This window comes from Cervus canadensis, chromosome 2, assembly GCF_019320065.1.
Source record: "Cervus canadensis isolate Bull #8, Minnesota chromosome 2, ASM1932006v1, whole genome shotgun sequence".
NCBI classification, from domain to species: Eukaryota; Metazoa; Chordata; class Mammalia; order Artiodactyla; family Cervidae; genus Cervus; species Cervus canadensis.
The window spans coordinates 104,820,216-104,836,222 of record NC_057387.1 but is presented as its reverse complement, the minus strand read 5'-3'; the positions used below and the strand labels follow the sequence as shown (position 1 = coordinate 104,836,222).

General features: G+C 37.2%; 1 protein-coding gene across 7 annotated transcripts in view; it reads left to right on the top strand.

Moving 5' to 3' along the window:
* The window catches only part of ZMYM4 (zinc finger MYM-type containing 4), a 154,345-nt gene extending 140,319 nt beyond the window's left edge, over nucleotides 1-14,026 (top strand). For all 7 annotated transcript variants that reach the window (XM_043461946.1, XM_043461947.1, XM_043461945.1 and 4 more), the window contains 3 exons: nucleotides 482-730; nucleotides 10,386-10,515; nucleotides 11,399-14,026. In XM_043461946.1, the coding sequence (XP_043317881.1) occupies nucleotides 482-730; nucleotides 10,386-10,515; nucleotides 11,399-11,606 (587 nt within the window). In that variant the 3' untranslated portion in view covers nucleotides 11,607-14,026. The remainder of the gene's footprint in view (nucleotides 1-481; nucleotides 731-10,385; nucleotides 10,516-11,398) is intronic.
* The last annotated feature ends 1,981 nt before the right edge of the window (nucleotides 14,027-16,007 follow it).

Genomic DNA, 16,007 nt, shown 5'->3' with positions numbered 1-16,007 from the left:
AATATTTTTTTACATTTCTAAATAGTTGGGGAAGAATTAAATTATATTTTGTGATATGGGAAAATTGCATGAGACTCAAATTTGTTTCTATAAATAAAATTTACAAATAGCCATACCTGTTTGTTTCTGTAGAGTCTATACTTTCTTATCTTTTACAACAACAAAGTTGTTCAGAGCCCTTATGGCCCACAATGCTTAATATACTTATCATCTGGCTCTTCACAGGAAAAATTTACCATGCCCTGGTCTAAACTAACAATAGATTAAAACTGTTCTAGGGGAGTGCTCACAATGTCTCTTTCACTGGAATCATCTGCCCTTTTCTTTGCAGTGCTTTTTCTATTTTTATGTATGAGGAAGAGGGACAAAGAGAGGCACAATCAGTGTTTTCCTTAGTATCCTCCTGTCTGAGAATTAAAGAAATTACTTAGTCCCTTTCAGCAGGATCTCAGTGCTGTTTCTTTTTCCCTGTTCTGTTCAGGTTACATGTTCTCTCGAATTGAAGAAGAGCACTTGTGGGAGTGCAAACAGCTGGGCGCTTACTCGCCAATCGTCCTTTTGAACACCCTCCTTTTCTTCAATACCAAATACTTTCAACTAAAGAATGTTACTGAGCACTTGAAGCTTTCCTTTGCCCATGTGATGAGACGGACGAGGACTCTGAAGTACAGTACCAAGATGACCTATTTGAGGTTCTTCCCACCTTCACAGAAACAAGAGTCAGAACCAGGTGTGGTGGAGATTCCTTACTTTTTAAATTGAAATATACTTGATGTGCAATATTATGTTAGTTTCAGGTGTGCAATGTAATGACATTTAAATACATTATGAAATGATCACCACTATAAGTCTAGTAACTATCTATCACCATACAAAGTTATTACAGTATTATTGGCTGTGCTTCTTCATGTTGCATATTACTTCCTCATGACTTATTTATTTTATAACTGGAATTTCATACCTCGTAATCCCCTTCACCTAATTACCCCCACCCCTCTTGCCTTTGGCAGCCACCAGTTTGTTCTCTGTAGCTGTGAGTCTATTTCTGTTTCTTTTGTTCATTTGTTTTAATTTTTTAGATTATACATATAGATAAAATCATACAATATTTGTCTTTTTCTTACTGACTTTTTTCACTTAGCATAACACACTCTGTGTTTTCACAAATGGCAGGATTATATCCTTTTTAATAGCTGAGTGAGTTAATCCCTCTATTGATGGACACTTCATATTTTGGCTGTTGTCAGTAATGCTGTATTGGACATAGGGGTGCGTATATATCTTTATGAATTAGTGTTTTTGTTTGCTTTGGGTAAAAAATACCCAGAAGTAGAATTGCTGGATCATGTGGTAGTTCTGTTTTCAGTTTTTGAGGATGCTGTATACTGTTTTCCACAATGGCTGCACCAGTATGCATTCTCACCAACAGTGCACATGGGTTCCCTTGTCCCTTTCATGGTAGTCATTCTGATAGATATGAGAGGATATCTTGTGGGTTTTCATTTGCATTTTCCTGATGATTAGTGATATGGATCATCTTTCCATGTGTCTGTTGGCAGCTTGTATGTCCCTTTTAGAAAAATGTCTGTTTAGATCCTCTACCCATTTTTTAATTGCATTTTTTATATTGAGTTTTCTGAGTTCTTTGTATGATTTGTGTGTTAACCCCTTTCCAGATATATACCTTGCAAATATCCTCACCCATTCAGTAAGCTGCCTTTTCATTTTGTTGAGAGTTTCCTTTGCTATGCAAAATCTTTTAAGTTTGATTTGACCCCAGTTGTTTATTTTTGCTTTGTTGTCTTCACCCGATGAGACAGATCCAAAAAAATATTATTAACACCAATGTCAGTTTCCTGCCTGTGTTTTCCTCTAGGAGTCTTATGGTTTCAGGTCTTACATGTAAGTCTTTAATCCATTTTGAGTTTAATTTTGTACATGGTGTGAAAAAGTGGTGCACTTTCATTCTTTTCCATGTAGCTGTCCAGTTTTCCCAATCCATTTGTTTTAGACTCTGTTTTTCCCCATTGTGTATTCTTGCTTTCTTTGTCACACATTGATTGTATAAGGATGGGTTTACGTCTGGTCTGTCTGTTCTGTGATGCTCCCCTGGTGGCTCAGACGGTAAAGCGTCTGCCTGCAATGCGGGAGACCTGGGTTTGATCCCTGGGTCGGGAAGATCCCCTAGAGAAGGAAATGGCAACCCACTCCAAGTACCCTTGCCTGGAAAAGCCCATGGACGGAGGAGCCTGGTAGGCTACAGTCCAGGGGGTCGCACAGAGTCGGACACGACTGAGTGAGTGTCTGTTCTGTTCCATTGATCTGTGTATCTGTCTTCACACCATTACCATGCTGATTTGGTCACTGTGGCTTTGGGTATACAGTTGAACCTTAAGCCAGCCAGTTGAAAATCTGCATATAACTTTACAGTCAGCCCTCCTCATTTACTGTTTCATGTCTGCAGATTCAAAAGCCATGTGTTATATAGTACTATAGTATGTATTTATTGAAAAAAATCCATGTATGAGTAGATCCATGTAGTTCAAACTTGTATTTGTTAAGAATCAACTGTAGTTCGAAGTCAGGAAGTATGAACCTCCAGCTTTGTTCTTACTCAAGATACCTTTGGCCATTTGTGGTATTTTGTGAGTTCGTATAAATTTTAGAATTACTCTCTCTTTGTGAAAAATGCAAATGGAATTTTGTTAGGGATTGCACTGAATCTGTCAGTTATTTTGGAATAGACATTTTAACACTATTCTTTCAGTCTATGAGCATGGTGTATCTTCCAACTTATTTGTATCTTTTTATAGTTTTTAGAGTACAGGTCTTTCACCTCTTTGGTTAAATTTCTTCCTAGGTATTTTATGATTTTTGATGCAGTTGTAAATGGGATTGTTTTCTTAATTTCTGTTGCTGATAGATTGTTGTGAGTGTATAGAAATCTGGAAGATTTCTGCATGTTTTATATCCTGTAAAATGTATTTACTAGAATTGATTTATTCTTATAATTTTTTGGTAGTGTCTTTAGAATTTTCTATATATAGTATCATGTCATCTGCAGGTAGTGATGGTTTTACTTCTTCTTTTCCAGTTTGAATTTTTTAAAATATTTTCTTGTAACCTATGACTTGTCTTTTAGTATTATTTTTTAAAATATTTGTTTAATTTATTTATTTTCCTCCTCCAGGTCTTAGTTATGGCACCTGGCAGCTTTAGTCTTCGTTGTGGCATGCAGGATCTTTAATTGTTGCATGTGGCATCTAATTCCCTGACCAAATTGGGAGCACAGAATCTTAGCCACTGGACTGCCAGCAGAGTTCTTGATTTTTAAAATTTCCTTTTCTTGTTTGATTGCCTAGGAATTTGTAGGATTGCCTAAGACTTTGTAGGATTGCCATGGCTAGGATTTCATCCAGTACTGTGTTGAATAAAAGTGTCGGGAGTGAGCATCTTGTCTTATTCCCCAACTTAGAAAAAATTTATTCAGCTTTTCACCATTGGGTATGATGTTAGTTGTGAGTTTGTCATATATGACGTTTATTATGTGGAGGTATCTTCCCTCTGTAGCTGCTTTGGTGAGTTTTTATCAGAAATGGATGTTGAATTTTTTTCAAAAGCTTTTTCTGCATCTACTGAGATTATCTTATGCTTTTTATCCTTCATTTTCTTAATGTGGTGTATAATGTTGCTTTGTGAATACTGAATCATCCTTGTATCCCTGGGATAAATCCCATTTGTTCATGGCATATGATCCTTTTAATGTATGGTTGAATTCAGTTTGCTAATATCTTCTTGAGGATCAGTGATATTGGCCTGTCATTTTATTTCTTTTTCTGGTGTCTTTGTCTGGTTTTGGTATCAGGGTCCTGCTGGACAAGTAAAATGAGTTTGGAACAGAGTTCCTTGCTCCCCTATGTTTTGAAATAGTTTGAGAAGAATAGATATTAACTCTTACCTAAATGTATGGTAAAACTCATCTGTGAAGCCATCTGGCTCCAGGTTTTGTTTTTTGAGAGTTTTATGATTACTAATTCAGTTTTATTATTGGTGATTGGTCTGTCCATGTTTTCTATTTTTTGCCTGATTTAGTCAGATAGTATGTTTCTAAGAATTTATCCATTTTTTTGGTCTAATTTATTGGCATATGATTGTTCATGGTAATCTCTTGTGATCCATTGTATTTCTGTGATGTCAATTGTAACTTCTGTTTCAATTTTCATTTTATTTATTTGAGCCCTCTCTTTTTGTTTTTGATGAATCTGGTTAGTCAGTTTTGTTCATCTTTTCAAAGGACAGATTCTGTTCTATTTTTTTGTTCCTGTTTTATTTATTTTCACTTTTGATCTTTATTACTACTTCCTTTACTAACTTTGGTTTTCGGCTGTTTTTTTTCTAGTTCCTTTAGGTATAAAGTTAGATTATTTGAGTTTTTCTGTTTCCTAAGGTAGACCTATATCACTATAAATTTCCCTCTTAGACTTTTTTTGCTGCTGATAGATTTTTGTCTCAAAGTGTTTTTTTTTTTTTTAAATTTCCTCATTGATTTCTTCAGTGATCCATTGATTGTTTAGTAGCATGTTGTTTGGACTCCACATATTTGTTTTTTCCAGTGTTTTCCTTTTAGTTGCTATCTAGTGTGATAGCATTGTGGTTGTGAAAGAGACTTAATATGATTTCAACTTTGGGGTGACAGAGGATGAGATGGTTGGATGGCATCACTGACTCAGTGGTCATAAGTTTGAGCAAACTCCAGGGCATAGTGAAGGACGGGGAAGCCTGGCTTGCTGCAGTCCATAAGGTCATAGAGTCAGACATGACTTGGCACCTGAATAACAACAAACTTATTGAGATTTGTTTTGTAGTCTGACGTGATGTATCCTGGAGAATGTTCCATGTGTACTTGAATATTATTTTGTTTGGGGATGTAACATACTGTTTATTAAGTTCATCGGTCAGATGTGTCCTCTAAGGCCAGTGTTTCCTCATTGATGTGTCCACTGATGTAAATAGGGTGTTACGGTCTCCCCCCTGTTACTGTAGCACTGTTGCTGCCTCCTTTTGTCTGTTAATATTTGCTTACATGTTACATGTCGGTCCTCCTGTGTAGGATGCACACATACATACAAGTGTTTTGTATTATTGTTGGAATAATCCCTTCACTGTTTTGCAGTGTCCTTCTTCCGTCCTTGTTTTAAAGTTTTTTCGCCCACTCCAGCCTTCTGTTTCTGTTTACATGGAATACCTTGTCTTGTCCCTTGCTCAGTCTGCGTGTGTCTGTAGGTCTGGAGCGAGTCTCTGATGCGCAGCGTGTATGTGGATCTTACTTTGGAATCCACCCAGGCACGCTGTCTTTGGGTCGCAGCAGTTAGTTGGTTTGCGTGTACAGCAGTTATTGCCGTGTGCAGGACAGGGAAGCTGCGGTCCACAGGGGCACAAAGAGGCGGCCACAACTTAGTGACTGAACAGCAAAAATTTATTCATTACCTTTTTAGAAATTGTTTTATAATTGTTTGTATTGTTCATGTCTGTTTCTTTTCTTCTTGCTCTCTTCCCTTGCAGTTTGATTACTTTTTAGTTTTGTTTGTATTCTTTTTTCTTTTTCGTGTGTGTATCTATTATTCAGTTTTGGTTAGTGGTTATCATAAGCCTCTTATATAACAACTTACGTATATGGCAGTCTGTTTTAAGTTGATGGTTGCTTAAGTTTGAGTGTGCTCTAAAAACACTACGTTTTTACTGTCACCACCCCACCCCGTCTTTTATGTTTTTGACAAATTTTACTTTTTTAAAATGTTGTATTTTCTTTAATAATTATAGATTATTTGATCTCACTACTTTTCTAATCTTCATACTAGCTACATAGATGGTTGAATCACTACCTTTAGTATGTGCTTGCCTTTACATTGAGTTTTTTTCTTCCATAATTTTCATATTTCAAGTAATGGCCTTCTTTTTATGTTCAAAGAAGTCCCTTGAACATTCTTTGTAAGGTCAGTTGAGTAATGATAAACGCCTTTAACTTCTGCTTGTCTGGGAAACTTTATTTCACCTTTAGTTGTGAATGATAATCTTGACAGAGTATTCTTGGTTGTAAATTTTTTCCTTTAAGCATTTTGAATATCTCATGCCACTGCCTTCTGGCTTTAAAGTTTCTGCTGAAAAAGCTAATAGTCTTATGGGGGCTCCTCTGTGTGTAACTACTTATTTCTCTGTTTTGCTCAGTCTTGTCTGACTCTTTGCAACCCCATGGACTGCAGCACACCAGGCTTCCCCGTCCTTCACCGTCTCCCAGAGCTTGCCCGAACTCATGTCCATTGAGTCGGTGATACCATCCAACCATCTTGTCCTCTGTCATCCCCTTCTTATCCTTGCTGCTTTAAATATTCTCTGTCTTTAACTTTTGACATTTTAATTATAATGTGCCTCAGTGTAGGTTTCTTTGCGTTCATCTTGTTTGGGACTCTTCATTTCCTGGAATTGGATGAGTTTACTTTTCCAAGTTAGTCAAGTTTTCAGCCAGTTTTTTCTTCAAATAGATTTTCTGTTTCTTTTCTCCCTTCTTCGGGAATCCTTATAATGCAAATGTTAGTATGCTTGGTGTTGTCCCCAGAAGTCTTTCAAACTGTCTTTTTTTAATGTTTTTGCCTATTTCATTTGGAACAATTCCTTTGTCTCTTCAATTTTCCTCGCTCTCTGTGTTCGTTTCTATGCACTAGATAGATGAGCCACATCTGCCAGCCTACAGAGGATGACTTTAGGTAAAAGGTACCCTGTGAAGCCCAGTAGTGCAAGGGCTACATGCAGCCTCCTCTGTGGTTAGGCCATGCAGGACTGGACCCTGAGATAGCTGGCTGTAATGCTGAGTTGTGACTGTTGGGGGCAGTGTGGTTTGCAGGGCCATTTCCTAGGGTGGAGCTGCTTTGGAGGGGCTCTAGTGCTGGCCAGAGCCACTGGCTAGGTGTAATAGAGTAGCTTTGGAGGAGTGCCAGCCTGGATGGGTCTACAGGTGAACCTGGGATGAGATGGGAAGAGTCAAAATGGCACCCACCAGCATTGGACCAAGTAGTCATAGAAGGTGAGCAAAAGATCCTGGTGTTCCTCAGTGGCTACATAACCAGGGAAAATTATAAAAGTCCCTGGCTCTGCTGTACACACCCTAAAATCAGTCAGTGACTCTCCTTCACATAGGACCCAGGTACTCTTCAAACTGCTGCCTCTGGGACTTGGGGCAAGAGAGTTTTTGCATGTGCCCTTTAAGTTTTAGTTTCCTACAGACCTCTGGATGTAAGTCCCACCGGTTTTCAAGTCCAGGTGTTACAGGGGTTTGTCGGATTATCTTTCTAGTGCTGGTCCCCCTGAGGCTGAGGAGCTTCATGTGGAGTTTGGACACTTTGCTCCTCAGGAGGACCTCTACAGCTGTGATGTCCTCTCTGCCTGTGGGTCCTGGCCAGATACCATCTCTGCCTCTCTTACTCATCTTAATGGTGATTTTCCTTTTATCTTCAGTTGTGGAAAATCTTTTGTGCTGGTCTTCAGGTCTTTCTCAGGGATAGTTGCTCTGTGTATAGTTGTAGTTTTGGTGTGTTCATGGAAAGAGATGAGCCCGGGATCTCCTACTCTTGGATCTTGTCCCTTTCTTGTAAGATTTCTATTTGAAATCATATTAGTATTCAGATGGACACTTAACAGAGATGAGTAATTGCAAATTCTAGACATGGAAGAGTATAGTTTTAGTTTAACATTTAAATGCTTTTCTCTATTTTCAGGGCCATATTAAAGGCTTGACTCAAAATTAGAGGAATCAGTTGCTTCAGTATGCTTTTTTTGGTGCGGGGGAGTGGTTGCCATGCTGCATGGCTTGTGGGATCTTAGTTCCCTGACCAGAGTTTAAAATCGTGCCCCCTGCAGTGCAGAGTGTTAATCACTTAAAAGTCCTCTTTTATTGTCATTTAAATTAGAAATTCTGATTTAATTGGTTAAGGATGTAACCCAGATATAATCTTCATTTTAAAACTTTGCATGGAATTGAAATATACAGCCAAGGTTGGGGATCATTGATTTAGAGGCAACAGATGGGTCAATTACTAGTTAAAAGGAACTTGCATAACTTTTAAATCTACTGTTTCTAAAAGTTTGGGGTTTTTTTGACCAGAGTACTCCGTTTTAGTTAATTCATTATTGACCACAGGATTTTTGTAGAAACTTAACACCTGTGGCTGGTGATTTTTATTTTGACCAGCCAGAAGTTAATTCTGTTGTTTCTTTAACATTTTGTGGATTATTGCATTCAGTAGTTACACTTGACACACCTGTAAAATCTTCTAATTTTCTTGAATGTTGTCTTTAGTCCACTGTTCTATAGAAGCAAAGGTGCATTCTCCAGCACCATGAGTTTCCCTGTATGTATCAGAATCAATCATTACAGCCTTTTGTCTTATTTTGTCCTAATATTCACATTGTTTGAATCAGAACTATATTTTGAAGAACTGTCATCTTCCAAGACACTAGTATATATGTCACTTGGAAAATCAGAGAAAGTACCTGTATAAAATTCAGCAAAAAATTTTTCTTTACTCAAAATTTTTTGATGTGTCAGTTTTGAAAATTTTATGTTTTTGATATACACAAGGCTGGTACAAAAACCTAATGGAGCAAAATGTGAATGATAACAACAATCATAAGTTGCATAATGAATCCTTGATCAGTTTTAAACTCTTAACAACTTCACCTGGTGATGTTAATTGTTTATCATTTTGTAAAAATGTATTGATACGTCTCTAGTCAGTAATGTGTTAACGTTGTAAAATTCTGAGGGAACTTTAAGCCTGTCCTAGAGTATACTGCCTTCATACGCAGTAGAAAAATATTAGCAGTGACTGTTTTATTAGAATGTTTATGATCTTGCATTCTAAAAAGTCTGTTAATAATTTGTTTTTAATGTTTAAAAATTAATGTTATTATGGAACTAGAAATTATGTTTATTGATTTTGAACAGAATTGCAAGTCTGAAATTCCCAAAACTAAACTATTATTTCCTTGAGATAAGAGGGAAGTATATATTTTGAATGTAAGAATTTTAAATTACTGAAACTAGAATCTGTAGAGAATAATTATGATGTTCATCTTTGTGTTTACTTTTTTCTCAGTTGCTCCTTTACTTTAGAAAATACTAAGATTATCTTGCTTTTTCCACCATGCATTCATACCCTCTTTCTTATATTTTGTTTATATATAGCCCACTTTATGCTCTTAGTTGATATTAATTCAGGGACTTCTTTGGTGGTCCAGTACCTAAGAATCCACGCTCCCAATGCAGGGGTTGCAGGTGTGATCCCTGGTTGGGGAACTAGATCTCACATGCCACGACTGAAGAGTTCACATGCCACAACTAAAGATTCTACATGTTGCAACTACGACCTGGTTCTGCCAAATAAATAAAAATAGATAACTTAAAAAATTTATACTAATTCAGGGAGGTAGAGGCAATGGGGCAGCATTTTCCTGTTTTCTAATTAGGTGCTTGACCAGATTTGTAATAAATTTAGCTTCTTTTATGAATGAGCAGCTAGCACATTTTCTATTTAGATAGCCTGTAAATGGAAAACTAGGTTAAAACCATAAATTAACCACTTATGGTTAATTCAGAACTAATACAGGAAGCTGGGGAAATTTTTGGATCAGTTGTTAAAAGCAGATAAAAGAAGAAAACCTTTTTTCCTCAGGTTTTTAGATTCTCTTGAAGTTTGAATGGAGAAAGTGGGAAGGAAACAGCCTGCTTTCCATGTCTTTACCCTGGCTTCTTTCTGATAACCCTTGGCCTCTGCACAACTGTGTTGGTGAAAAAGAGATTGCTCTTTCCTTATCAAATGGTCGGCCTTACTGAGAATTCTTTTTCTAAGAAAAGATTTCATTTCTCATAATACTATAACAAATGGAAAGAGACTTAAAACAAATGCCCAGTGGGCACTGGTGTCCCACAGGAGGACTGTTTTCAGAGGAAGAGGTGCCGGCTTCTGTTTTGATCCCCACTATAGGAGAGGGGCACGCAGAACCCTTTTTTCTCTTTGTTTTGCTATGGATTAAGAACCCTATGCCTCATAAAATAGCCTAACAAAGTCAGTCTCGGAATTGAGACATACTTTCAAGCATCATGCTTTTTGTCATGGTGCCCCAACTTGGGTAAGGATACAGACATAAATTCTACAGGACAGGGACTTTGTTTGATCAACCCAGCACTAGTCTAGTGCTTCCATGGATCCTCAATAAATATTTGTTGAAGAAGTGAGTAAGTGAAAGGAAGGGAAAGGCAGCCACATAAGTGGGTGTCTTAAGACTTGAAGAAAGACTTTTCTAATTCTATGATTATTATTTTCTGTCTCAAGATAAACTAACTGTTGGCAAGAGGAAACGAAATGAAGATGATGATGTTCCAGTGGGTGTGGAGATGGCAGAGAATACTGATAACCCCCTCAGATGCCCAGTCCGACTTTATGAGTTTTACCTGTCCAAATGGTAAGTGATTTTCCTCTGAACTAGATACACACACTTCAAAAAGTAATTATTATATTTTAGATTTCAGATGCTCAAATCCCAGAAATGTAGCTGGTCTGTAACTTTAAACAAAGATTTACTTACAGTTTCATTTTTTCCCCAATTTCTTATCTGCCTGGATTTTGAACCAAGAAACAAACTGCTTTATCTTGAGCATTTTTTTCCCAAAAATCTCTTAAAAAGCAAGAATCACTGTCATTGTTTGATCTTTACAACTGTTGCTTAACTTTATGTGACATCTAAACTGCTGTGAATTTGTTGTTTACATAGAAAAATAGGGGAAAGACTGTACTAAGTCTATAAATGAGAAAATAGTTTTTAGAGAATTGACATTTTTTGAGTGGTCTTTTTTTTTATAGAAACTTTATAATTTTAAAAAGTTGCAAGATCTGCACTAAAGCAATTTTTTTTTTCCCCCAAAGAAATAAAATGACTGGGTTTGCTGTTTAGTAGAGTTGTGAAGTATTTTGGGGGTTCATTTTAGGATTTCAGGGTATTGGGTACTGAGGATGAGTCTCAGCCATAGTGTCACTTGTGAGTTGAATTTGTTTTTGCTCCTGGTAAGTTTTAAGTACTAACGCTTGTGAAAGCTTTACATTTTGTCATCTATTAACATACTTACTTCGAATCCAGCGTGATTCTTGAGTGTGGGGGAAAAAATATGCAGTTACAGGTTGCTCCTGGAGCATAAATGTCTATAAACTTGTTTATCTCTTTGGGCACACTGTTTACGATATTAGTCATAGTACGAAATATCTGAGAGCCATTATACTTAGAGAGTAATTACAATGTGCTGTACTCTCTGATCCCAGTTGTCTCTCTCTCTCTTCTTCCCTGTGGATAGCTCTGAAAGCGTGAAGCAGAGGAGTGACGTGTTTTACCTTCAGCCTGAGCGCGCCTGTGTTCCAAATAGCCCCATGTGGTACTCCACATTTCCCATAGACCCCGGGACCCTGGACACCATGTTAACACGCATTCTCATGGTGAGGGAGGTACACGAAGAACTTGCCAAAGCCAAATCAGAAGACTCTGATGTTGAATTATCAGATTAAAGTGCAAGTGGGTTCCTATTTTCATACATGTTGGTATGCACCAAACTGTGAATGCATCCAGCTTTGGAAAACGATAAGTCTCAAGTCCTCTTGACTTGATTATGAGATAATGGAAAACAGACAACTCGTGAACCACAGTGTGGATGTACAAATGAAAACTGAAGGAAACAATATGAACTGAGAAACATTGTTCTTTGGCAGTGATATAGTTCTTAGACATCTTCAGAATGACTAACCAATTTCTCTGAGTGGTGCATAATCTTATTTTGTTTGGGAATAACAAATTGTGGAATATTTTTAAGGAAAACTGTTGTATAAAATTCTACCATAGTAACCTTAGACCTTAGAGGGGTAGCTTTGGAGTGAAACCTTGGCTGCGGCAGGCTACTTGGGCAAGCCCTCTGTGAAAGTCAGGGGAGAAATCAGTACAGAGCTAAGAGTGGCATCAGATGAGGACTGTGGGACCCAGACTTGAAGACCCAATAAAAATACTCAGCCTTTTTTTTTTTTTTTTTAAAGGTAGAGAGTGAAGTGGTCTTGATTCTGATTTTCACTGCCAAGCCAATTCTGTGAAGGATAGAAGCCTTTGGTGCTTTTGCCATAGGGTCCCTCACATCAGGGGAAAAGGCCTTCACTGCTGTTCATGCAGTAATGTGTCCCTTTCACTTTCTGGGTCTGGCCTTCTCAGCTGTGGGTCTGGATGTGGGTAAATTAAGTTAAAGGGGCTGAAACTCTGCAAAATAATTATGCACACAGAAAGTCTGTGGCGCTTGTTAGACCCCAAGTGTCTTGAAATGTTTGTAGAAAACCCACTAAAATGCCCACTTTGGGTGTCAGCCTTTATTGCTGCTGTCTCACAGCATAAGCTGTGGTACACAGAAGTGGGGGTTCTTTTGTTTTTATTTTATCCCCAAATGGCAGCTTTCCTCCCATTGTTTTATCTTCCCGTTTCCTAAATAATTTGTTATTTTGTCTTTTGCACCAGTTTCTGGAGGCCCTTGTCATTTCAAAAAGAGGAGTCTCTCCTTTCTCTGGCAAACCTGTGGGTGATTCCACAGAGACACAGTGTTACTTAGCTATCAGAACTATGGTAGAAGAAGAACTAGTATTTTCCTATATAAAGCATTGGAAGATGACCTTGTTACCCTAAGAAACTTAAAAATAGGAATCTGGGGTTAGGATACAAAGACACTGACGGTCTTGCATATATCCACAAGAAGGTCTTCTTATAGCATTATTCCAAACTCTAGCTGTTTTAGTAGTTTGATGAGGATCAAGTCATAGGAGTGTTTGGCAAATGGATCCATTTCCTTCTGCATTCTGTTTCTTCCCCACAAAATTTTGAATCAAAGCTTCTATAATATTGGCCAGTCACAGAACTTCTTTAGCGGAGGTTAATTTGACCCTTTAATAGAAACGAGAGAAGTCTAAAAAGCCTCTTAGAAATTTTAACCTTGAAAGACTTTACCATATGTCCCATTTTTTAGATGGGAATGGCAGGTGGTTTTTTTGTTTTTTAATAAATAAATTTAAATACAATAAAAATTTTAAAGTAGACCTTTTGACATTGTGTACTTATGGTTCTGTCCCTCTGCCTGTAACAAATCTTGTTTTTGTTACCAAGAACTATGTGAAAGAAGTAAATCTGCCCCAGTTCTGTATGATTAATTCCATCTGTGTTTTGTCATTTCTGACTGGAAAACTTACTTCCAGACCTTGTTTGATATGGAGGAAAAGCAATTGGATTGTCTGATAAGTCTGCCAATAAACTATCCAGAAACATCAGGTATAATAGTCCCCACTAATGAAATTTTATCGTTTATATAAACACTAATGTTTCCCCTTCTGTAGAAATGCAAATTTACGGCATAGTAGATAAACTATTATAAAACACTAGAGAGAGAGGAAAAAATTCTGTATGTTTTAATTGAGAACAGACAATATCCAGGTAAATGACTGTATCAAGATGTCAATTGCATGTTAGTCCACAGAGTTGTTCCAGATCCTGGAATAATTTGTAAAAGAAAATATTGAGTCATTATTGGTCATTCCTCATAAGCATAGCTGTTGATGTGTGTGTCCGGTTATTTGCTTTTTTAAATTTTATTAAAATTATGTAAAATTGGTTTTTTTCCGCCCCCCCAGGGGAGGAAAAAATATCAAACAAGAGAAACATTAAATTATCTGTTCTTTTTTGTTTTTTAAACACTTTCGGGTTTTCACCTTGCAAAAACCACAGAAATATTCCCTTAGAATAAAATAGTATATTTGTATTTGATGGGTGAATTATTCATTTTCTTTATGTCTTGAAAGAATTTTAAATATTTTTTTTGTTTGACCCTATTGGTATGATCCAACAGATGGTATATTACAAAGAAAGAGATCAGTTTTCAGAAAATAAATTATTTGGTTTTTACTCAGTCCAGAAAACATTGTTTCATTGCAAAATCTTGTCAGTTTTTTTTTTCCCCCATCAAAGACTTGTTCTGATTTTTAATCTGTTACCATATACAAAGCCCTGAAAGCTAGAAGCATCAAGTATTAGGTTGGTGCAAAAGTAACTGCGGTTTTGCATTGTTGAACTTTGCTGTTTGATATTAATGAGTACATTCTTAAATGTGGTTGTATTATACATCATTTTAATGCACATTTCTTTATTTTTTTTGCTAATGACTTATGACTTGCTGTTTATTTTATATTTATTTTAGATTAGGGAAATGATGATGTTAGACAAAAAAGCAAGTTCTAGCAATTTTCTTATTCAAGTTCAAAATGAGTCGTAAAGCAGTAGAGACAACTCGCAACATCGACAACGCATTTGGCCCAGGAACTGGTGATTCAAGAAGTTTTGCAAAGGAAACAAGACCCTTGACAATGAGGAGTGCAGTGTTCGGCCGTGGGACGTTCACAACAGCAAATTGAGAGGATCATCGAAGCTGATCCTCTTACAGCTACGCAGGAAGTTGCTGAAGAACTCAGCATGGACCACTCTATGGTCATTTGACATTTGAAGCAAATTGGAAAAGTGAAAAGCTTGGTAAGTGGGTACCTTACTTATCTTGTGGCTGACTGCAAATTAAAAAAAATCGTCATTTTGAAGTGTCGTCTTAATTCTGCACAACTACAGCAAACCATTTCTTGATCAGATTATGACATGTGACGAAAAGTGGATTTATCCAAGGCAACAACCAGCTCAGCAGTTGGATCGAGAAGAAGCCGCAAAGCACTTCCCAAAGCTAAACTTGAACCAAAGAAGGTCATGGTCACTGGTGGTCTGCTGCCCATCTGATTCACTGTAACTTGCTGCTGCTGCTAAGTCACTTCAGTCATGTCAGACTCTGTGCGACCCCATCCCTGGGATTCTCCAGGCAAGAACACTGGAGTGGGTTGCTGTTTCCTTCTCCAGTGCTTGAAAGTGAAAAGTGAAAGTGAAGTCGCTCGGTCATGTCTGACTATTCGCGACCCCATGGACTGCAGCCTACCAGGCTCCTCAGTCCATGGGATTTTCCAGGCAAGAGTACTGGAGTGGGGTGCCATTGCCTTCTCCACTGTAACTTTCTAAATCCCATCAAAACCATTACATATGAGACATATGCTTAACAACTTGATGAGATGCGCTGAAACCTGCAGTGCCTGCGGCCAGCACTGTTCACCAAAAAGGACCCAATTCTGCACGACAACGCCTGACTGCACATCGCACAACCAACACTTCAAAAGTTGAACGAATTGGGCTATGAAGTTTTGCCTCATCTGTCACATTCACCTGACCTCTCACCAACCATCACTTCTTCAAGCATCTCAACAACTTTTTACAGAGAAAATGATTCCACAACCAGCAGGAGGCAGAAGGTGCTTTCCAAGAGTTCTTCGAATCCTGAAGCACAGATTCTTAGGCAATGGGAATAAAACTTGTTTCTCATTGGCAAAAATGTGTTGATTGTAGTGATTCCTATTTTGATTAATAAAGATGTGCTTGATCCTAGTTATAATGATTTAAAATTCATAGTCTGAAACCGCAATTATGTTTGCATCAACCTGATATATTTTTCATTTTAGGCAAGACTTTTTTTTAGATTTACACAGCTTACCTAGTTCAACTTGAATCATTTTGAAATCATGAGATTAGAATAAAGAATATATTCTTAAGTATGAATACCTATTTAATTTGGGAATGTGAGACTAAGTGGCATTTTCCTTAGACTCTAGTTTTCTTGGTATTGTGCAAATATACCTTCAGATTCCACATAGATTGTTTTTACCTACCTGCCTTGGGGCATTCCTATTTTTTTAACAAAATTTTCCAAAAAGTTTTAAGTTAAAATGAAATTATGTAAATGAATCCCATTTTTTAAATTAAATTCAAAATTTAATTTTCTATGCAAATAGAAAAAGTCATTGTGA